Here is a 23,281-nt window from a genome sequence, read left to right as displayed (position 1 = left end):
CTTTCAGAGGCATATATATTCAGCATGAGGGAGAGCCTAAGCATGTATCATCCCTCTGCACGGCTTATTTAGCATTTGGCACCCATTGTCTTTGTAAAAACATACTTCTCTGATCAGGCCTTTGAACCCCAATAGTTTGACTATTACGTTTTCAGTTACTTGGGATTTATTTTTTTTACTTTTTGCATTTTTATATTGACTTAAACTCTAAATTTTTTTAGAGAGTTCATTTTGAATGGAAAGATAATGTATAAATTAATTTTAAAAAGAACTGTTTAATCTTGTCATAGTTTTGCTATTGTGAATGAGAACTGCTTCTTAGACCCTTTGGCATTTCTCATATCAATTTTCAGGGATTCATATCAATCTTTCAGGGATGTCAAATGTGGAGTATTGTGTGCATATTCCATGATTGTACTTTAGAACCCATTGCATGGTTTTTAAGGCAGCATAGCATAACGCATGCTAACTCCGAGTATGTTTATAGCAGAGAGTCTGTGGAGGCCGTTTTGCCTGTTTTTCTTTATTCTTGAATCCCTGCATAAAGCAATTCTTTGAGGATCCCCCCTCAAGCACTAAAATGTTTTCATAAAGGTTGTTTTATGTTTTTGTAAGGAGAAAGAGTTCTTCTGTTTGTGGTTGTGCATAGCTGCATTCAGATTGCTGTATGTATCACTCCTCCAGAAGCTGATTTCAGTAGTAGTAATATTTGATTTTCTTTTATTTGAATCTATGTTGGGAACTATAATTGGCTTTCTTGACTTTTATTGCGTTTACAGTATTTCCCTGAAGGAGACTTTTAAATAAAATGTTGCAAAAACTTTATTATTATTTTTAATAAAAATTGGGAGATTGGAGTACAATAAGTAAAATTTAATATGAAACAGTTTCATGTTTTCTTATATTGCTGTTTCATTTTCCTTACTATGCTTTTTCAAAATAGATAAATCACTGTGGTGCAATACTTATTAATGGGCTGACATCTTCAAAGCACACTCTAGCAACACTAAGTGTACAATTCTCAGCAACATCCATGATGGTAAGAGTCAAATGTGTCCCATTTGTAATATGCTGTATTATGATTATAATTTGTTAAAAGTAGTATTTAAATCATAAACCATATTCTTTGTTCAGCTCAGTTTTTGTATAATTGATGTTTTACTTTATACATTTCAATAATATTCTTTATCTATTGATATTAATCTTTAAAATATTTAGTAAATTTATTTTATGGGTATGTCTTATTTAGAATATTTAACGCTAAATTCTGAGAATACACATACACACACAGATACACGTGCCTAAAATAATTTAGTTTAATAAGAGTTTGTGTGCAAAGGATTATCCGTGTTTTAAACTTGTTTAGAAACTAACAGTTTTTATCAAATAATGACTTACTAATCAGAAATCTCTATTCACTTTCCCTTGTATTAAACATTCATTTTTAATGTGGTTTGAACAGGAGGTCCTAGTACCTGAGGCCTATGAATTTGATCAGTGGGAGCCAGAAGGTGCATCTTCAAATCCTGTGACAGCAGTTATTCCAACTTGGAGAACATTAACAACTTTAGATATGAGTCATAATAGCATAGCTCAAATTGACAATTCAGTGGTAAGAGTTCATAACAAATACTTTGGAACAGTTTCAAAAGGGGCACAGAAGATATCTCTTCCGCTCATAGTGATATAATCAGTACTTTTAATATTTGCTGTGGCTTGCAGAAGATTTGATAATTACATTGAATATTACAGAATGGTGACCGTTTTTAACTGTAACAAGTCTGCTCTTGTACAAAATCTCTTGAAATTTCTTCTGCTTGTAGCTTTTGGGCTATTGCTTGAAAAAAATAGTTCTAAAATACTTAAGGTTTGACATTATCAGGGATTAATTGTTTTGGATCATGACTGATACCTTCTAATTGGACTGAAGCCTTACTATTACTTTATTTTAGAAATTAATGCCGAAGATTGAATTTCTGGATTTAAGCCACAACGATGTACCACTAGTGGAGAATTTACAGGTTTGCTTAAAAATGTGTCTTAATGATGTTGTGTTTGTATGTGGTTTTTTTTTAAAATTCTATTCTGAGTCTAGCTGGATGCTCCTTGCTTTTATTTCTCATAACAATGACTATTTGCTAGGATTTCCAGGTTGTTGTCATTAGTATTAGTTAAACTAATACTGGGCCTCTAGTGGCTCAACAGACTAATGCAGTCTGTTCTTAACAGCAGCTGCTTGCAATTACTGCAGGTTCAAGTCCCACCAGGCCCAAGGTTGACTCAGCCTTCCATCCTTTATAAGGTAGGTAAAATGAGGACCCAGATTGTTGGGGGCAATAAGTTGACTTTGTATATAATATACAAATAGATGAAGACTATTGCTTGACATAGTGTAAGCCGCCCTGAGTCTTTGGAGAAGGATGGGATATAAATGCAAATAAAAAAAACCTAATTAATTGATTATAGCATAGTATAATACAGTATATACCTTTTCATTTTGTATACTGGTACTTGTATATAGTATATACCTTTGAAGTATAATGTATATCTTTGCCAATGGCTTGCATTATCTTAATTTTTTCCATTTCAGCTCTTGGAGACTACTATTTTTATTGCATGCAATCCATTAAGCAATATTGGAGGGTAATTTGAGCCAGATTGCCTGTCCTCTGCTTTAGTAATACAGTGGTACCTTGGTACTCATCATTAATTGGTTCTGGGAGGAGTGATGAGTACCAAAAACAATGAGCACCAAATGATTTATTCTCATAAAGAATAGTATAATTAGTCACAAGGCATTGACAAGTTCTAGCTTGTGCGTTGGGTAACAAACAAACGATGAGTACCTGGACAAAATGCAAAATTCATTGAGTACCAAATTTGATGAGTTTCAAAGCAGTTGAGTACCAAGGTATCACTAACTACTATACCTCAGATAGCAATAGCACTTAGACTTATGTACTCTCTGTGCAGTTTGCAATGTCAGCATATTGCCACCAACAATAACTGAAAAATTTATTTGACTATATAGTACAGCCTGTCTGATATCTGTTAGCTCGTGGAGATTTTCAGCCTAATCCATGTCTTAGTTCAGCATGGGAAGTCCTCAGCATCATTTTTGAGAAAATGAGAAGTATTGCTGATGATTCAGCAGAATTTTTGACTATAATGTGCATAGTTCAGGGAACTATATAAAAGAAACATAAAAGAAATATATAAAACTATATTAAAAATGTTACAATCAACATTCCTTGGAATTTCTATTTGATAGTTAGTTTTTGTAGAAATATGTATTGTTTATATAAGACATGTAATGATTCCAGCCATTTTCCCCCCTCCATTCTTGTATTTTTATTCTCTCTGTTCCATTAATCTGTTCTGGAATATTTTTATACCCTTAAAGCATATAAAAAAGACACTTTGGAACTAGAACCAGAATTACATTTTCCAATGATAATTGGTCTGCCGGGGAAGACCAAATTGGATATGACCTAAACTAGGGAAATCAGTGTTTAGGAGAGGTTGAGGCCACAATTTGGATAACGGGAATATCGTATGATGCTTTTATGTTAACTAAAGTTAGTGGTATTTTTAGTTTGATTTTGGGTAGAAAAAAAGTGAGAAGCCTTTTCCCCACCCTGAATTTGCTTTCACAACTCTCCTAAAATAGTTTACAATTATGACACCTGCCAAATTATGTCAGGATGATCTGGGGATGCTGGTAGGTCATCTGAAGCATACAGGTTTACAGTGTATCACTCTCAACCTAAAAGTAATTTATGGAATTCAGGACCAAAATTTCATTTGAGTTCAACTTAAGGATCTAGTATAAACTTGGTGACTTTAAGATTGTTGGGAGTTGAAATCCCACACATTTTAAAGTTGCCAAGGTTGAGAACACTGATCTACAGTAGTAGGATGACATCTTTTATATTAGAAATGCTCAAGGCTTAACTACTATGTAAAAAACCCAATCTTGCAAAGCCTTAGCTAGTTAGTAAAATATGTGGAGCAGATATTAATAAGTGATTTGTTGAGTTTAAATATTTTTATTAGATGTGGTAAGATGAAAATGGAAAACCCATTCTAAACAAACAAGTCTTATGTAAATACTATATTCGTGTTTTGTTATATAAATAAATCGCTAACATTTAAGTCACTTTAGGTCATAGTGGGAAGCTAAAAGAAAATTGAACATACAGTCTAGTGTCAGCAGCCCAGCATATCTCAAAAGATAGGGTTCTTTTTGGTAAAATGTTTGTTTAAACATAAAAATGGGGAGTTCTTCAGGTTATTCTCTAATTGATGGGAAAATAAGTATCCTTTAAACTTCATAGTCCCAGGTGTCTGCAATTGTGAAAGTTCACAATATACATTTTCAGTAATAAACCAATGACCTGGAACTGAAAAGCACAGAAACTATCTAGAAGGGAGATGTTGTAAGACAGAATTACATGAACCTCTGATGCATTTTGCATACCACATCTTTAAGTGATTAGCTGAGTTTATCCATTTCTTCTGAATAGGTGCAACTGTTGTTGAATTAATGCTTCAAAGTCTGTGTAATATATAGCATAACCTGTTTATGTATTCACTTGTAGCATCTCTACAATCTTATTCACCTGGACCTCTCCTACAATAGACTTTCAACGTTAGAAGGAATTCATACAAAAATTGGAAATATCAAAACACTGAATTTAGCAGGGAATCATCTGGAAAGACTTTCTGGACTCAACAAACTCTATTCTTTAGTTAACCTGGATCTTAGTAACAATAAAGTGGACCAGGTACTGTGGGAATCATGTATTTGTTAACTCAGAACTAGTCATGCTATACTCAGTGTGTCTAGGATTCCAAGCTTCAATCTGCTAAGGGAATAATTACACTTCAGCTACGGTAATATTCTTAGTTAAGTACACTTTCAATTAATATTCTTAGAAGTCTGTTTGAAATGTACATGTTAGAATTGACTTCTATTGCATCATTTTATCTGGTTTCTGATATTTTAGAAGACCATTTTGACTTCTCTTTTTAAAAAGGAAATGCTTTAACTTTTTATGTAGCAGAAATAATTTTTTTCATTAAATCTTTGCTTAAAATCTCAACAGTGTTTTGGTCTCCCTTTCAATCATTTATTAACTTCAGAAGAGAGGGTTTAATGCCTACTTCTTAGAGCCATCACATTAAGAAAAGAAAAATATGAAATAAATATGACAGAAAGAAATCAGATTAAATAATATAGATTTCAGTTGTAATATCAAAATGTTTGATCATGTTTATGGATGCTTGAAATAGATGCCTCTATTTTTTCAGATTGATGAAATAAGGAATATAGGAGGCCTTCCATGCTTGGAAAAGCTTGTGTTATCCAACAATCCCTTGAGTATTATTCCTGATTATAGGACCAAAGTTCTAGCTCAGTTTGGTGACAGAGCTTCAGAGGTAAATCTTCAAAGGCTTTTTCATCTTCTAACTTTTGACTTGAATATGATGTATGGGCGTGTAAACAGCATTGCCTAGGAGCAGCAATGTAATTTATAAAATGGGAGGGTTTACAGTGTTGAGAAACGTCTTAGGTTTGTGGCAGCACACATACTTTTCTTCTGAATTTGTGTAATGAAGCTTATATATGCAAACTGATGCTTTGACAGTTTAAACTAGATTATGTAGTCACAGCTGAATTTAGACATCCATTACACCAGTGCATATTTTTAGCCATCTAATAAACAATACAGCTGTTCATCTATGCTAAACAATATTTGTATCTACTAACCATATTTTATTTTAAATTATTATTCCCATATATTTAAAATGATCCAGACAATAAATCCCTTTCCCATATTTCTATTTTCAAAAATCACAGAAACCTAATCAATAGGCAATATATTAGATCTACCCAAATTACCTGCTATGTTGTTGCGCAGATTATGAACTTAAGTAAAAAGCTTTTGTAATTCCTAATGGATCCTAAAGTATCATCTGCATAAAATGACAAATTGTGTTGAATCCCAGATACTTTTATAGTTCAAATGTCTCTATTTTATCTGATAAAATAAGCCAGAGATTTCTAGTCCAATTAAATGTAAAAGGACATACTTGGCAAGTTCCCTGTTGCATCATCAATGAAGAATGAATTGTCAAAATCAATATTCTTCATGATTGGTATATACTTTAGGAAAGATGCCTATGCTAATTCCACTTAGATGCTTTAGACAAATTGATAATTTAATGATTACATTTCTGTGCCCTGATCATATTCCAAGTCTACTTTCTAAACTGTAATTCCCATTTGCATTTTAACTGAAGGCTAATTTTTGTAGACATTCAGTGTATTATCTGTGCATATTTCTTTTCTCTGTTGGAATGAAATGAGATTAAAAATATACCACTATGAAAAAGCTGTTTGCAATCATAACATTTTAGCAAGTACAGGTAGTCCTTGACTTACAACAGTTCATTTAGTGACCGATCAAAGATAGAATGGCACTGAAAACAATTTCTTATGACCTTTTTTCACACTTACAAACATTGCAACATCTTCATGGTCTCATGATGAAAAATAAGATGCTTGGCAACTGGAATATGTTAATGATGGTTGCAGTATCCCGGGGTCACATGATCACCTTTTGTGACCTGATAAGCAAAATCAGTGGAGAAACCAGATTCATTTAACAACTATGGCAAAAAATGGGGCAAAAGTCACTTTACAAATGTCTCTTTTAGCAACATTAATTTTGGGCTCAATTGTGGGCGTAAATTGAGGATTACCTGCATTTGGTTTTTATTGTTTTAGGAATCACACTATGAATAAGAAAATGTAGTTAAGTTTGGATATTCTTAAATAAGAAATTCAAGCTTGAGTTTTTCTCGCATGAAAAATGAACACACTTGAATAATTCTTATTTTAAAAAGTTAGGTAAATATTTTATTTTAATGAAATACGGGCTGAGAATGGGGATAATACCAGGCCAATTTATTGTTAAATGTATCTTCAAGACATTTTATAAGCTCCAAAAGGAATATAGCCTACCAAAAAATGATAAATGACAATATATATTCAATTAAAACATTTGTTATATTTTAGATTTGGATCAAAGATACTGATGGCCTTGGTAATTAAATTAAAATTAAATTAATTTTAAGTATATTAAATAAAGTTACTTTAAAGCTTAAACCACTTACTCAATTTCATTCACGCCTAAAATTTGAAATTTATGTTATTTATGAAGATCTTTTAATCTGTTAAGCCTGGGTTGTGACAAAAACAGTTTGGGTTATTTATTTCCTTTTCCTTTTTGTATTTTATGAATCTTTTATCTTTTTTTCTGTCAAAGCATTAAACCTATTTTTAAAAATGGAAGACCTCATTCATTTCTATTTTCATGCTGGACAAATGCCATTTTTCTGGTTGATCTAATTCAATTCAATTATCTCTTTAGTTGAGGATTAATTTGGCTTCTTGATATCCTTCAGGTTTGTTTGGATAATACCATAACTACTGAAAAAGAACTTGACACTGTTGAAGTGTTGAAGGCTATACAAAAATCAAAAGATGTGAAATACAAAATGAGTAATTCTGATAAGAAGGTAAGACACATGAATAGACCATTTTAACTGTCACCTCTAAAATATAACACTAAAACATATTTATAATTTTTGAGGCTGGCATCTTTCCCCCAAACTGAAATTTTATTAGCCTACTGTACTCACAAGAAAGAAATGAACTATACTTTAATATGTCATTTGAATAAACTCTAATAAACTGTAATTAAGATTAGTCATCGTTTGTCCATGATGGATTAGGTCACTTAACTATAATACAGAAATGAAATAAAAAATTTTGAATTCCTCCCAGGTACAGTAAAATAGGCAGATGAGATATGAGGCAACCAAGTTTTAGTCTCATTATGTCATACAGTAATTTAACTTTATGTAGTAGTATTAATAATGTTTGTTTGTTTATTAAATGTATGTACCACCCATCTTATCAATTTAAAAAATATATAATATAATAGAAGTATTCCTTGTTTAATGGCCATAGTTGGGAGCAGCAAATCCATTGTTGGGCGATGCAGTCATTAAGGAAGATATCATGTGACTGTGAAAGACTTACAATATCACTTCCTATGATGTTGCTAAATGATTCATTGTGGCCTTAAGTAAGGAATCACATGACTGTAATTGCAATTTCACTGTCATCTTTTTTATTGACTGTTGGTCATTCCCCTGTCAGAGCCTGAATCTGCGGAGGAAGACGAGTCGGAACGGGAGCCGACCGAGATTGAAGGGGAGGCTTCATTGGCTTTGGAGAAATATGGGGAGGAGCAGGCTAAGGCAGGCCAGGGCCTTTCAGGATTGGGACAGCTTGTAGGCAGGGAGGAACAGGGGCAGGATGACCAAGAGAGGCTAAGCAGTGAACATGAAAGACAGAGCTCAGGCATTGAGAAAGGATCACCCCTTCCTGATCTTCGAGCACGGAGAGTGGAGAGAAGGCAGGAACAGCTCAGGTTGACCTGACCACTCAGGAGGAGAGTGCCCCGCCCCTCTCCACAAGGCACACCTGGCGACTGAGACTTAAGGAGATGCTATGGGGAGGAGCATTTGTTGGAACAAATGCTGAATTCATGGAGGTTTGTGTGCCATTGTGGACGTTGGACATTTCCTGGACTTCTTGCTTTATTTCATGCTTCCTAGATTAATTGCCTTGCTCCTTTGCTTCCTGGACAATTGACTTATTCCCTTGCCCTGCTGGATTTCTTGTTTTGCAGCTGTTGTGCTCACAGTTTTGTGCTGGACTACTTGCAGCCAGAGGCTGCTGGAAGTGTGTGTGTGTGTGTGTGTGTGTGTGTGTGTGTGTGTGTGTGATCACTTTGCTCTGGAACTTGCCAGAAACATGTGAACATTTGGGGAACATTTGGAGCAATAAAGGGGCGGTTTGAACTGTTAGCTGACTGTGTTGCCTCTGTGCCAGGCCCCGGGTCATCAGACTGTTGGAAGCTGGCTGTGAAATGTGCAAACGGCAATTAGGTGACAGTGGGATGCTGCAACAATCATAAACACCCACCCACTCAAATCTTGACCACGAGTGTGAGGATGCTGTCATGCTTCTAAGTGTGAGGACCAGCCATAAAGTTAGCACCATGGTAACTCTGAATAGTTGTTAAACAAGACAGTCATTAAATGAAAACAGCCTGTGTTAAATCACTCCAAAATACTCTATCCATAGCAATAGCACTTAGATTTATAAACTGCCCCATAGTGCTTTACAGCATTGTTTGGGTGGTTTACAATATCAGGATATTGCCCCCAATAATAATATTATTTGCTTGTATGTCAGCCCTTGTTTTTAACTGGTAGGGCAGCTTTGTAACCTTTGTTCCTAACCCTTCTCTCTCTCTTTTTTTTTTTTAGATCCCTGAAGATTCCAAACTTTCTGCCACCAGTTCAAAATCAAACTGTTCTTCTCTTTCTGTTCATCCTTCCTCTCCTTCTCTGCCACGTCCTGTCAGCTCCAGTCAAGGTAATCATGTATGTATCATGCTGCTAGGCTGGGCCTCTTGGTTCTGCCTTTGTAGGCTGCATTGATATACATGAATTTATCTATATAGAAATGGGATTTGGCAGCCACAGTATAATATTTTGCTTCCTGAAGCATTCTTCATTATTATTCTTATTTGAAAAATTGTTTTATAATTAGGGAACATCTGTGGGGCATGTATTTCTGAGTAACATATGTGATCATCTCTAAAGCATTCTCTGCTTTCCTACCCCACAAAATACTTTAAGTCTAGCTAACTGCAACATTATTATGTATTACTCTTATTTGCACAATGGGTGCTATGTCAGGCCTGGAAACCATATTAGACATGCTACTAGTAAATAAAATATTTTCAAATAGGAAATATCCAGAAACTTTATTGGGAAAGTACATAAGATAGCATTTCATCTACCAAATCCCAAGTTTTTTCAATAGTAACTTGTTTCGTAGGGTAGTATTGTTATGATAATACTCTATTGATCCCAGAATATAAGGCTGACTACTGTTCCTTGCCATTTTTATGGTTTCAGTCTTTAGTTTCTGTAAGCTACCAATAAGATATCATTTCTCCCAAAGCTCAGATGATTTTCCAAGTGTCAGAATGAGCAGAATTCAGTAGTATGTTAATGAACATATGAATATACATTTCTAAGACTATATATTCTTGGAGACAATGAGCTATGGTACTAAGAACCCATGCAGTTTATGTTTGGGTTCCTGATTTCTGACTCTCTAATCTGGACTATAAGCTTCGAAACCTGCTGATTTGTTGGGATAAATTGTAAAAAGAGCAGTGAGATAGGGGTCATTCAGTTCAGTTTTATTTCATAATTGAATACAACAAATTTTTATGACACCATCTGTTTCCACAAAGTATTAATCATATTAGTGTCATTGAGGGTTTTGTTTTGTTTTTTAAAAAAAGATGATCCAAGATTTAAATATTTTTACAGGAAACAGAAAATAGTACAAATAATACTTTAACTTCCTGTTATCTTCAGTTTTTGCAGAACTATAATAGATTATTTTTCTTTTAACTAATATCTCAGAGCTTCAAATGTTCCCTGTGGAATAAATTATAATACATAAATAACATCATATGTAATACAATAATAAACCAATACATCTTTAGATATAGTGTGTGTGTATGTTTATATTAATAAAGAGGCAGATATACAAACCACATAAACTTCCTATTAATAACTAAAATGCTAATATATTCATATATAAATTCATATATCTATCTGTCTGTCTATCTATCTATCTATCTATCTATCTATCTATCTATCTATCTATCTATCTATCTTTGGTTATTCGGGTTTTCTCCCGCATAAAATTGGAAGTGTCTTGGCGACGTTTCGACGAAATCCCATTTGTCATCATCAGGCTAGGTGTTTACAGCTTCGTGTTTCTAGGAGAAAATTTTACGTGGGAGAAAACCCGAATAACCAAAGACCTACATACAAACACCCGTGAAAACCTCAGAAAACACACGCGCACACACACACACATATATATATATTTGTAGGTTTTCACGGGTATAGGTATGTAGGACTTGGCACTATTCGGTCTTTTCCCATGTAAGGTTGAGAGTATCTTGGCGACGTTTTGATGAGGTCTCACTCATCATCTTCAGGCTGGTGCTTTCGGCTTCGTGCTTGTGTGAGCACAAGCACGAATCACGAAGCCGAAAGCACCAGCCTGAAGATGATGACTGAGACCTCGTCGAAACGTCACCAAGATACTCTCAACCTTACACGGGAAAAGACCCGAATATGCCAAGTCCTACATACATACATACATACATACATATGAATAATAAGAGATAACAAGTATAATCTACTTGCATTAATGTATTTATATTTTTGTTCTGCAATCCTAAACATACTAGGAATGTTCTCTCCTAAACAAAGATTGTAAATTCCTAATTAATAGCCACAGAATTATGCTGCTACTCTGAGAAGAACTCAAGTCATGGGTGGCAAGAATATTGCAAAGAAATACACTAAAAATACAACTGCTGCATTTTTATTATGTTGCATTTTTAAAGCATCTGGGAGGATGCCTCTAGTGCTAGAAGATACATTAATTTATTGTGTGCATTTATATCTTATGCTGTGAGCCCCCCACGAGTTATTCTATATAAATGAGTGGCCATATAGGTCTTTTAATTAAATACATATTCTGTGTATAGGCTGAATCTTCTCTGGATGGCAACATTCTCTCTGGATGAAGCCTAAAATAGTGGGAATCAGCCTGTGATCCACAGGATCTTAAAGTCTATTTTTTCTTACAAAATTTACCTAGAAAAACTGGAAAAAAAAAACCTATCCCAATCTCAGAGCTGGCATAATGAATCACTTCTCATTAAATGCAATATGCATGTTTTTAAAAAGGTGAGATACTGCCCACCATCTTGGTCAATAGTTATGGCTTAAAAAGTTACACTTTCTCTAGCAGTCTTCCCTCCTTTCTCATCACTTATGCAAGCTCTTGTAGGAGTATTTTGACAGTCTTTTACGCATGCTGCAAAGTGTGCATGCTGCTGTCATGAACAGTTTCCACATTGCTTTTTCTCCAGTCCAATCAGTGATGGTAATGGGAGGTCATCAGCAGAAAATTAGATGCCTCCCTCATTTGACAATGTTACAGGACATTCTCCAAATGACTTGAGTATGGAATAATACATGCGTCCACACTTCACAAATTCCAAGTTATATGAAAGACTTTCAAATATAAGTTGCTTAAATTTCTGAGGAAGGTGTAAATTTATATACATAGATTGATCATACTTATTGTTGTACAAATAAAATAGTTTGGGCGGAGAAAAGATGACAAAAATTTCATGTGTTTAAATAGATTGATTACAGGGTAAATTAAGTTGGAATGTTAACTCTGCCACAAAGTGCATATTATCTGTTAGACAGAATTTTCTGTAGTCTTTACCATTGGAGCAACTTAAAATATAGAACAAATCAAAAAGTACATTTATAAATAAAACATTCTGTTGTTGATAAGTAAACACGCTACTGTGAAATAGAATATAGTTTGGTATATTTTCTGTGTTATTTGTTTAACATTAACTGTTTCTGTTTAGTAGAAATAATGCACAAGAAAACAGCCCTAGTCAGCAGTTTCTCATCAAGTAGTTTGACTCCTAAAAGCCATACAGTTACCCAAAGATGCCCTGAAACACCAGACTCGTGTAGTGCAAGTCAGGTAATGGCATGTTCAGTTGAAAAATACTTTATACCTTTTAAGATGGGTTTAAGTTTCTTGAACTGGTTTTCCTTGGTCTCTTCAAACAAAAGATCAATGAAAGGATTCTGTAAAGTAAGTTCTGGGTAGAGGAGATACTTTTCTTTACATAGCATAGACTTTCTATATACTGAATTTGTGACCATTTTGTATCTTGGTTAAAAATACAGATATTTTTTCATTGAGACCACAATTGGGACGGCAACTCAGTTGTGAAGCAACTGTGCTCATAAGAATTATTCCTAAAATGTACGTGCTGCCTGACTGCCAACAATTCTGGATGGCTTATAATCATTAAAGCATTTAAAACAAAGAACAGTAAGAAAAACAGTAAGAAAATATATACATATAGCACAAGACAGAAGAATAATGATGTCTAAGAAAATAAACCCAGAAGGGAACAGAAAGATCAGTTATCTTCTTTTTTTCCCCCCTTTTCTTTGAAGGTATCTGCTCCAGATTTGGACTTTTCTGATAAAAGCACACATATGTGGTGAGAATGCAGTTTCAGTTTGATATTCTCTTCTATCTGATGAACTCTGACATAATATAAAATGTCTTTTGCAGCCTGATTCTTTGAAGAATGAAAAAAACAATAGCAAAACTTCATGAAATATCTGACTGAGGCATAGCTGTCCTCCCTTTTTTCATTACTATAGAAGCCTGGGCAACTCCATGAGGCTTCTGGGTGAATGAGCTTTATGCTTGCAGTTACATTAGATCTATGCCATGTGATTCAGTTGTTGAGAAACAAAACTAGTTTTTGAAACTTTTTGAAGTCAATATTTTAAATTAGGTTACTATAGTTTCCTCCTTTCTTTCTGTCTTTCTTTCTTTCTTTTTAAAGCTTGGGATATCCAGAAGAAGGACCTGATTCCTTGCCTGACTCCCTTAATACTGTTACTCTGCCTTTCACTTGTATGTCATACGCTACCACAAATCAGGACTTTGTGCAACATCTCTCTACCTTGATTGCAGAGGCCGTGGGAAATGTGCCCCTCTTTTCAGTGGAAAATGAGAATATGGGAAATCTTTTGAGTGATTCTGGAGTTACAGAAACTGAAGATGGCTACTTTGAAATGGGACTTCATGAAGGATGTCAGATCTCTAAAGCAGCTCCCACCTCAAGTGGTGTGCAGACGACCCAAGCAAAACAGGATAATATAATCAAAATCCTCTGGAGTTTTTGCATTCAGGTTCATAAAGGACTCAGGCAGTTTGCTTCCTGTTTTGTTTTGGCCAGTAATTTGATAGCTGTATTTGAAATTGTTCAAGACTCCAAAGGAAGTTGCCAGCATATACTTTCTGCCTTGAAAGTTGTACTTTGCTTTCCATACTCTGACCTCAGTGAATTTGGTTTTTTAATACCAGAAATATGTTTGATGTTTAACATAAACAATGGAGATACCTGCTTGTTTGTTGTGTCAGACACTCAGAATCTGCAAGATTTCTATTCCTGTTTACAACAGTTTCGCGCTCGGCACTATAAGCCTGCTTTAGCAGGTTCTGTACTGTATTGTGGCAAAGCTAGTTTGCAAGAGTTTGTCTACCAGCTGATGGGGTTTTATCATATTTCATCTGAAAACACGGAGATAAAAGGTTGTTTCCCAGTTTATCTGTACTGTCATCATAAAGCTGATGGTCAAAAGGAATTATGTCTGCCAGAACTGGGCAATGATGGTAAAACCTGTTCTAAGCATTGTGGTTGCTCTGCATTTTATTCTGCAATTCATAAATCAGCTGGAGAGAGCCATCGTATGCTGCATCCTTGTTGGATATTTCTTACACCTCACCACCTTCACATAGTTAAAGTTGATTTTAATATACTGCCAGGTAAATTCATGGACTCAGAGAATGCCAGGAACATTTTCAAACTCAACAGAATTCCACTGGCTTCTGTTCTTTTGCATCCCACGTGTTATTCAGTTCAGCAAGAAGGTTCATTTTCAGATGGATACGTCCTGGACTTGATAATTGGCTACAGATTTGTCACAGCAATATTTGTCCTACCTCATGAGAAATTTCATTTTCTGAGAATCTATAGTTTTCTGAGGACCCTTTTGCAAGACATCAAAACCATAATTATTTTCAAAGATGCCAATCATGTAGAATCAATCAGAAATTCTTTAACGGACTGTTTAAGGCATGGTCCAACTACAAGGTAAGTATATGCATTTTTAAATTAACTATTCAAAACCTGAGAGTGAATCAGATGTAGCGATTAAAGGTACTGGATTGGAAGCCACAAAACTCTGAATTTTAGTCCTGCCTTATGTTCAAAACCAATTGAGTGGCTTTGGGCCATTCATTTTCTTTCAGCCCTAGGAATAGGGCAGTGGCAACATGCTTGCAAAAAATGTCAAGAAAACCGCAGGAACTTCTCCAGGCTATTGCCAGGAGTCAAGCCTGACTTGAAGGTACAAGTATTCAAAACACAGAAGAATAATGAGAGTTTTTAGTTATTTGAGTCAAAACAGTAGGTAGTATCTTGAACATGATTCTTGCCACTTACTTATATTGTCAGATATTTTCAAAATACGTTTGGTAAAGAGTTCTAATATCTATAAAGTTTATGAAAACTGCTCTATGCAAAATAAACTGATACTCTGAAAGCCATATTATTCTATGAAAGAGTAATAAGATGGAATGTTTATAATGCACCTTGTGTTTTATTTGTATTTCTCTGATCGTGTGCACTAATCTGTTTTCCAGCTTTTGCAAGCCTCGTTTGCCATTCTCATCATTGTACCCATCTGAATTTCTGATGCAAAGAATTACAGATGAGAATCAGATACCTCTGCACCTTTCAGTCTCTCCATCTCTTCAATATGTAGCTCGGCTAAAAGAAAAATACATTATGGAATTTTTCCATAACAGCATTGCTGAGGTATTAGTACACAAAAATAAGAGATTCCAGGAGAGAAGCTGTGCTAGTCTGTTTTAATGGCATTTGAAGATCAGCAAATTGCCTAGGGGCACCTCAGTCATAGCGTTTGTTGGGATGGTACAGATGGGAATATACAGTTCATATTGCTAATATTGCCACTTTATAACTGCAGTAATGTAGATTTCTTTAATTGACCTATAATGAAAAGGACAGGTTAAGCTGCAATCCTTAAAAAGTTGGTGTTCAATAAGTATAAATTACAATCCGCATTTTTTAAAAGGATGCACTTTGTACTTAAATGCGTAAATATAATTGGGTCATTGATGAGATACCACAAATATCAAGGTGCATCTCTGAATTGAAAGAGTTGACACAAATGATGACGATGCTGAAGAATCACTGCAAACATTTAACAAAACTCAGATGTTGTATAGATAACTTTAAGCAAGATAAAGGGGAAGGAAGATGAGGTAATCTATTTTCATAGTGGAATTTACACTTGCAAGCATCCTGATATGCAAAGTAATAATAAAATGTGAGCCTTTCTTAGTCAAGTCAAAGAAAATACATCCAAAATTATACTTAACTAAAAGATTAACTGCGTTGTCAATATTATAGGTCGAAAATGAAGAACTAAGACATCTCATGTGGTCATCTGTTCTGTTTTATAAAGCTCCGGATATGGAAGTGACAGCTTGTGTACTGCTTTCAACTAAAGCTATTTACTTCTTGTTGGATGATTCTGTGACGCATTCTAATAATCACCATTCAGGTATGGTAGAACAGGCTGGTTCCTGGCTTTCAAAACATTTGCAGATTTTTAATCACACTAAGGCCTGTACAAAGGTGCCATAATTTAAAACTCTTGCTTTGTACCTATGGTATTCCATTGTTCTTAAAGCAAAAGTCTGTGGAAGCCTCATAGTTGATGGCATGCTTGGGAGTGACAGGCTTCCCTTATATAGCTTTAACAGAATTATGAGGAGATGGTTTCAAGGAAAATTTCTCAGACTGGAACAGGGTTTTTAATTCTGATTAGCCATTAAATTTTTCTTTTAAAACTTTCCACAATATTTTTATTTGGTAACCCAGAAAGTAGGGGATGGTACAAGTGCTGTTACAAGGCAGAATTATATGGGTAAAAAGCAGACTATTATATTATCGGTGTCAGTGCACCCATCTGGTACTGGTTCGTGTTATCTACATGATTCAGATTTTAAAACATATTTGTTAGAGTAATACATAGTTGCACCGTCAATAATGGCTTATTTCAGATAAAGATGCCGGATGCAATTATGAACATTAATTCTCCTGATACCTGAAACTAATTATTTTTAAGGCAATTAGGTATTGACTACTGTACATTTATCATAGGGTTTTGGGGCACTGATGTCTTGGACGATGAATTCAGCTCTTTCCATCTCACTCCTTGCTTAGTTCTAAAATTAAATGATCTGCATTCAGTGAACGTTGGACTTTTTGATCAGTATTTTCGACTTACTGGTAAGTTGCATTGAGATATCTTTTCTTCTTCATTCCTGCACTTTTTTTATCAGCAAACTGTTGATTAGAGGTGAATCCATCCATTATTCCTAGTATAGGACACACTTTATTGTGGTTCTTTGTGAGCATTTGAAATAATATGTCATTATTTCAAATGCTTACTATATTTACTATTGCCTTATACACTGTAAGCCGCCCTGAGTCTTCGGAGAAGGGCGGGTTATAAATGTAAATAAATAAATAAAAAATTAGCAAAATTCCTTTCTATGGGTTGTATAAGGAATGCTTCACCTGATGTCCTTCTCCCTAGCACTAGTGTGTAGGAGAGATGGTATTCCCACACCACATGTTACTTTCTGGAAGACTAAAAGGAATAAATGATGGTGGGGGGATGAAATAAATTCTATAGCACCACTTCCTGAATGTATAACATTGAAATTGAAATATGTGACAGCAGAATCAGTTCTTCCTTTATGAAATAAACCAATCTCAGAAGAGGTAAATAAATCCAGCCTTGGCTGTGACTAAGGCTATGGCACTTATTCATTAAATAGCAAATTTTTAAATAGTAATAAGCAAATGAAGAGGGACACTGTGGCTCAGGGGCTAGGATGTTGAGCTTGTCGATCGAAAGGTCGGCAGCTCAGTGGTTCGAATCCCTAGTGCTGCTGTGTAACGGGGTGAACTCCCATTACTTGTCCCCGCTTCTGCCAACCTCGCAGTTTCGAAAGCATGTAAAAATGCAAGTAGAAAAAATAGGGACCACCTTTGGTGGGAAGTTAACAGTGTTCTGTGCGCCTTTGGTGTTGAGTCATACTGGCCACATGACCACAGAGACGTCTTCGGACAGCACTGGCTCTTCGGCTTTGAAACGGAGATGAGCACCACCCCCTAGAGTTGGCAACGACTAGCACGTATGTGCGAGGTAACCTTTACCTTTACCTTTAATAAGCAAATGTTCATTGGAAAACAAATTTAAAAGATACAACTGTTAAACTGTCAATGATTTAAAGTAGAGGTGTCAAACTCAATTTCATTGAGGACCGCATCAGGGTTGTGTTTGACCACAGGGGGCCGTGGGGGCTGTGGCCATGGTGGGCATGGGCAGCTCAACATCACTTACGTTGGGGGCGCCTATGGTGGGCCAAGCACTCTGTCAGCGAAACTGGGCTCCTGAGCTCCGTTTTCAGTTGCAACAGCCTCCTGCAACCCTCTGCCAGCCAAAATGGAGATTGGGAAGGCAGTGTTTTATAGAACAGCCTGTGCCAAATTGAATGAAGAAATGATAATATTTGGAAATTGTTATAATTGTTCACTTAATATTTTTAATTAAGTAGTATGTGAAATTTATATAAAAGTTCCACAGTATGCATGTGTTTAAAAGCTACCCTTTTTGTAATAGTATTAGAAAGAATCTTAGTTTTGTGTCCTTTTCAGGTCATTCGGCGGAACACATATTAACCTGCCTAACGAGAGACAGTTATAGTACTCACGCTTTTATCCAGCACCTCATGGCAGTGCTCTCACTCCTTGCAAGGACACCATCACCAGAACCAGTGGATAAGGACTTCTACTCTGAATTTGGGAAGAAAAATACAGGTAAAGTAATTTAGAAATATTTTAGTAGGCTAAATTTATATATTTCATCACACCTCTCCGGGGTAATGTTCATTTGATTTGCTAAGATTTAACTTTTGATAGCAAATCATCAAGAATGGCATTTTGCATTTGGAATGATACATATTTTTTCTTCCTAACATTTTCTCGCAAGTTGCCTTTTTAAAAAAAATCTCAATAGGAATTGCACAAGCAACTTGTCACTTGAGCTGACGTTGTGAGTTGAGATGGAATGACTGGGCCAAAGTCACCTAGTCAGCTTTCATGCCTAAGGTGGAACTAGAACTAACGTTCTCCTGGTTTCTAACATGTTGCTTTAACCACTAGAGAAAACTGACTCTCATTTGCAGTGATCCATATATTAGTATCTTTTGCTAAAACTAAAGTAGGCAACTCCACTTGAAGTAAAGACATAGCGTCTTGAATGTGCAGCTTAGAGAATGACAATTGGGTTGCCTGAGTGAACAGAACAGAACAACAAGAGAAAAGAGGGGAAAAAAGGAAGAGAAGGAAGGAATGAAATTGAGGACATACAAATTGTTCAATTTGTTACTGGATTGGTAGGTACGTGGTGCCTGCTAATACAGGAAAAAGAATTAATGTAAATTGGAGTCTCTCCTCTCCCCTGGAGAAGACATTTATTATTCCACATACTTTCTCATGCTTGCCTATTGCTTTTTCCCAGGCACTGAGTCTGATGGCAAAATATATTACTTGATACTCCTCAGTAAAAATGAAAGGGCATAGAATTGCCATAAACTGGTTAGCAAAGTCAGGAAATCCTTGTCACACCCACATACCAGCAGTGTGACAAAGAGTTTTCCACTTTCATGTAATTCATTTTCAATTTGTTCTTATTCATGCAAGCTTTGAGAACTTTAAAAATTAAACTGATGATGTATTCCGACTTTGGAAATCCAGTTTTACTAATGAACAAATTCAGGCCTGAAAATATATTCATTGTTATCAACAGCAAACTCAGCTACATATTCTCATTGGATAATCTGCCCACATGTCTTCATAAATAACCAATGATCAAAAATCAGCTGTGATTCACATACATTGTAGAGTCAGTGAACCGCTGATGGCTCTCAGTGTGGAAGTGCATACATTCCTTGGACACTTTTCTTTTGCATGGTTTTAAATTACTAATAATTGAAAACAGCAGTCAGATGTTACTTTACACTATTAGAGGGCATTCCATGTGACCTGGGCACACCATGCATTTGGTGATTGAGGCACACCTGAGATTTAAATTGGTTTTAAGCAGCATTTCTAGCTAGTCTTTTTTTTTAAAAGAATCAGAAGAAAATATGCTGAACTTCTTGGGTCTGGCCTAAAGAGTTAAAATAGGAAAGGAGTATAGAATCATTTAGTTACTGGATGCAGATGCTATTCTATTTCTCTCCTCATGTTTTGAAAGGATACTTCCTTCACATGCAAAAGTAATAAGATCATAACATCTGCCCTAGCTCTTTACCACAATATTATTGCTTTTTTTCATTTCTTCAGTATTTGTGCCATTCTTTTTAGTCCTAAACTGCAATTCCCATAACTTCTGTATTATATAATTCTTCAAAAAAGTAGACTAGCCCTAAGAAAAAGGTAAAATTTTAAATAGAAAGTATACCATGTTGAAGCACCAGTCACAAATGAAATGGTGTGGACAAAGGCATATTTTAGTGTGCCCAACTAAAACAGTGATAGTAGTGAGAAAATAGGGGAGTTTCATTGCGTTAAAGCTTAGCATGAATCAGTGTGGTATGGTTATTGCTATGTCTGATATTGTATGACTTCGCTTCACGTGTCTATTCAGCTACAAAGCTCACTGCATAGCTTTGCACCAATTGCTATCTCTTAGCCATAATGTATTTTACATTAGTTTTGTAAACGCACATACAAACCACTTCACTTTCTTTCATGTAAGTATTTCATAATGAATATATAGGTGTGGTTTTGCTTATTAGGTTTATAGCTTGTCTTCTTGTTAACAGCAGCATACACAGGACTCCCTGCTTGCCTTTTTCTTTAACAACGATCCTATGAAATAGATTGGCTCAAAGAGAGTGAGCAGCTTAAGGTCACATCACTGAGCTTCAAGTGAACTTGATGGTGCCTGTCACAGCCACTACACCACTCTTAACTGTTCAAGAGTGTTAAAAGTCTGAACAAATAGTATAGTTATTGCCTGTGTCCAAAAACAGAACGAAGATGTGATCAGTCTTATCATAATCACATGTGGTCTCAGAAAAGCCTGCCATATATTCCCACTACCCTAATCTATCTTGTCAGTTCATATACCTCTGCTTGTCTGGCTATCTGGGATCTTCATAAAAATAAATAGGAAGAACATACCATGTATGTATGTTTGTAATTAAAAGTATGCTGAAAAATGTGTTTATATTGGATTGCTCAGGTTGCTTCACATGAATTATTTCAGCAAATATCAAAATAATGCACATCTGTTATTGATGTCTTATGATATACGGAAGTCTAAAATTAAATGGAAATAGCTTACCTCATGAGTACATGTAGCACAGGTGAATTTTCTGATTCATAACTCCGTTTTTTTGGGTGTGATCTGGTATTTGTCTTTTTTGTTCTTCATAGTGTGCTTTTAATTATTTCAATTTTTAATTTGAGAACATATTTTTTTCAGGAAAAAGTGCTCTGAATTAGTTCTAAATCTAATTATCCAAAATATATTATATTCTTTATTGTTTCAGGAAAAATGGAAAACTATGAACTGATTCACTCTAGCAGAGTGAGATTCATATATCCCAATGAAGAAGAAATTGGGGACCTTGCTTTTTTGGTTGCTGAGAAGATGAACAGTGTCATGAAATCCCCATCCCTGAATCTACTCCTTTATGTGTTGGCATTTCAGGTCAATATTACAGAGGGGATTGCTCAGGCCTGCAGTTCCCTCCAGCCTAAAACACTGATCCTAACTAGCTCAGATTTGTTTCTCTTTAACGAGGACTACATCAGCTACCCACGGCCTGAGTTTGCAAAGGAACCACCAAAGAGAGACAAGTATCAACTTGCAGATGGAAGAAGAATTCGTGACCTAGATCGGGTGCTCATGGGCTACCAGGCCTATCCTCAGGCACTCACATTTGTTTTTGATGACATTCAGAATCATGATCTCATGCAGAACCTGACCTTGGATCACTTTGGCAATGTCTTCAGTTTTCCTAAAGGACAGTCTGCCCAAGAGGGTAATGTAAGCCAAGAGGTGCTCTGGTGTGTCTTTATCCCAAGTCCTGATAGCCGTGAAAAACTGATCTCACTACTTGCTAGGCAGTGGGAGATACTATGTGGTAGGGAGTTGCCTTTGGAGCTCACCGGATAACCTTGTTAGGTTTAAAAATTTCAGCTCATCAGGTCTACCAATTATGAATTAAAGCACAGTACTGACTGAATTAACCCTGGATCAGCATTGTCTTCACAGCAATGTCACATTACATTGGAGGTTTTTTCCCCTACGCTTTGCCATTGGTATTTCTTGTGCAGTGGGAATGGGGTTTACTACACAACGTAAGCTGCTAAATGATTGTCCTGGGATTTTCTAAACTCTGTTTTTATGTAGCAAGTAACATGTTCCAGATTCCTAATTAAGCATTCTAGGCAACTGTATGGAATAAAAGGAGTCAGCTTTCATACTTCCACTTAGGGCTGTTAATGTTTCCATTGTGTTTTTTGTACAATGCTATTCTATACATATATATACACTGTATATATATATATAGGTATCATGTTGCTTGTGCTACTTTAAGGTGCAATCTTCTTTGTACAAGATGTACATTGCTTATACTGCTAATAATTATTTAATGATATTTCTTATAATTTTTACATTTTGTCTTTTTATGGTGTATCAATTTTTTAATTTTATCGGCTAATTGTGAACATGATGGAATTCACCTAATTGAATGACAGAATGATTGGTCAGGAATGGTAATAATTATTTGATGCCAACAAATATTTGTTGTTAGGAGCACCTTGTTTCTGTTGCCAAATTTCTCAAAAATAATAAACTGAATTTTGACACAACTGTTGTTTACTCAAATTTTTAGGATATAATCAGATTCTTAGTAATTTTCCCCAAGATGGCGCCGGCGAACGCTGCCTTGGTGAAATGCTCTCTAATGGTTTCTTTATTTCTAATTTTTCTCTGCGACTCACTAAGGATTTCCTATTCACAAGACCATCTGCTAAAAATTAAGCAACATTTCTTTAAGGAGTAGCTTTCTGTGATCTCACACACACACACACCAACATAGAGGAGATCCTAACACAGGAAGAGGCAATTCCCCCAGAATCATGGATTACAAAAAAAACCAAACGATGGAAGCAACAGAGAGGTAAATGGGCTGGGATCTTAAACAGATTAAGAAATCACAATAAAACTCCTTTGCCTTCAATTTTCCTAACAAATGTACGTTCACTTGCAAATAAGATGGATGAAATTCTCCTCT

General features: G+C 35.5%; 1 protein-coding gene across 3 annotated transcripts in view; it reads left to right on the top strand.

Moving 5' to 3' along the window:
- Positions 1–23,281, top strand: part of NISCH (nischarin) — a 47,712-nt gene extending 24,431 nt beyond the window's left edge. Inside the window, exons 7-21 of one of the 3 annotated variants that reach the window (XM_058167182.1) lie at positions 944–1,039; positions 1,463–1,612; positions 1,953–2,021; positions 4,602–4,787; positions 5,314–5,442; positions 7,474–7,587; positions 9,412–9,520; positions 12,639–12,757; positions 13,243–13,289; positions 13,644–14,957; positions 15,509–15,683; positions 16,302–16,455; positions 17,058–17,186; positions 18,624–18,785; positions 21,530–23,281. In XM_058167182.1, coding sequence (XP_058023165.1) covers positions 944–1,039; positions 1,463–1,612; positions 1,953–2,021; positions 4,602–4,787; positions 5,314–5,442; positions 7,474–7,587; positions 9,412–9,520; positions 12,639–12,757; positions 13,243–13,289; positions 13,644–14,957; positions 15,509–15,683; positions 16,302–16,455; positions 17,058–17,186; positions 18,624–18,785; positions 21,530–22,158 — 3,582 coding nt within the window. In that variant the 3' untranslated portion in view covers positions 22,159–23,281. Of the gene's footprint in view, positions 1–943; positions 1,040–1,462; positions 1,613–1,952; positions 2,022–4,601; positions 4,788–5,313; positions 5,443–7,473; positions 7,588–9,411; positions 9,529–12,635; positions 12,758–13,242; positions 13,290–13,643; positions 14,958–15,508; positions 15,684–16,301; positions 16,456–17,057; positions 17,187–18,623; positions 18,786–21,529 lie in introns of all 3 variants that reach the window. The other 2 variants (XM_058167181.1, XM_058167180.1) reach the window with 2 other exon arrangements.

This window comes from Ahaetulla prasina, chromosome 2 (assembly GCF_028640845.1).
Source record: "Ahaetulla prasina isolate Xishuangbanna chromosome 2, ASM2864084v1, whole genome shotgun sequence".
Lineage (NCBI taxonomy): Eukaryota > Metazoa > Chordata > Lepidosauria > Squamata > Colubridae > Ahaetulla > Ahaetulla prasina.
The sequence above is the reverse complement of the archived record's forward strand: the minus strand, read 5'-3'. Positions and strand labels throughout refer to the sequence as shown.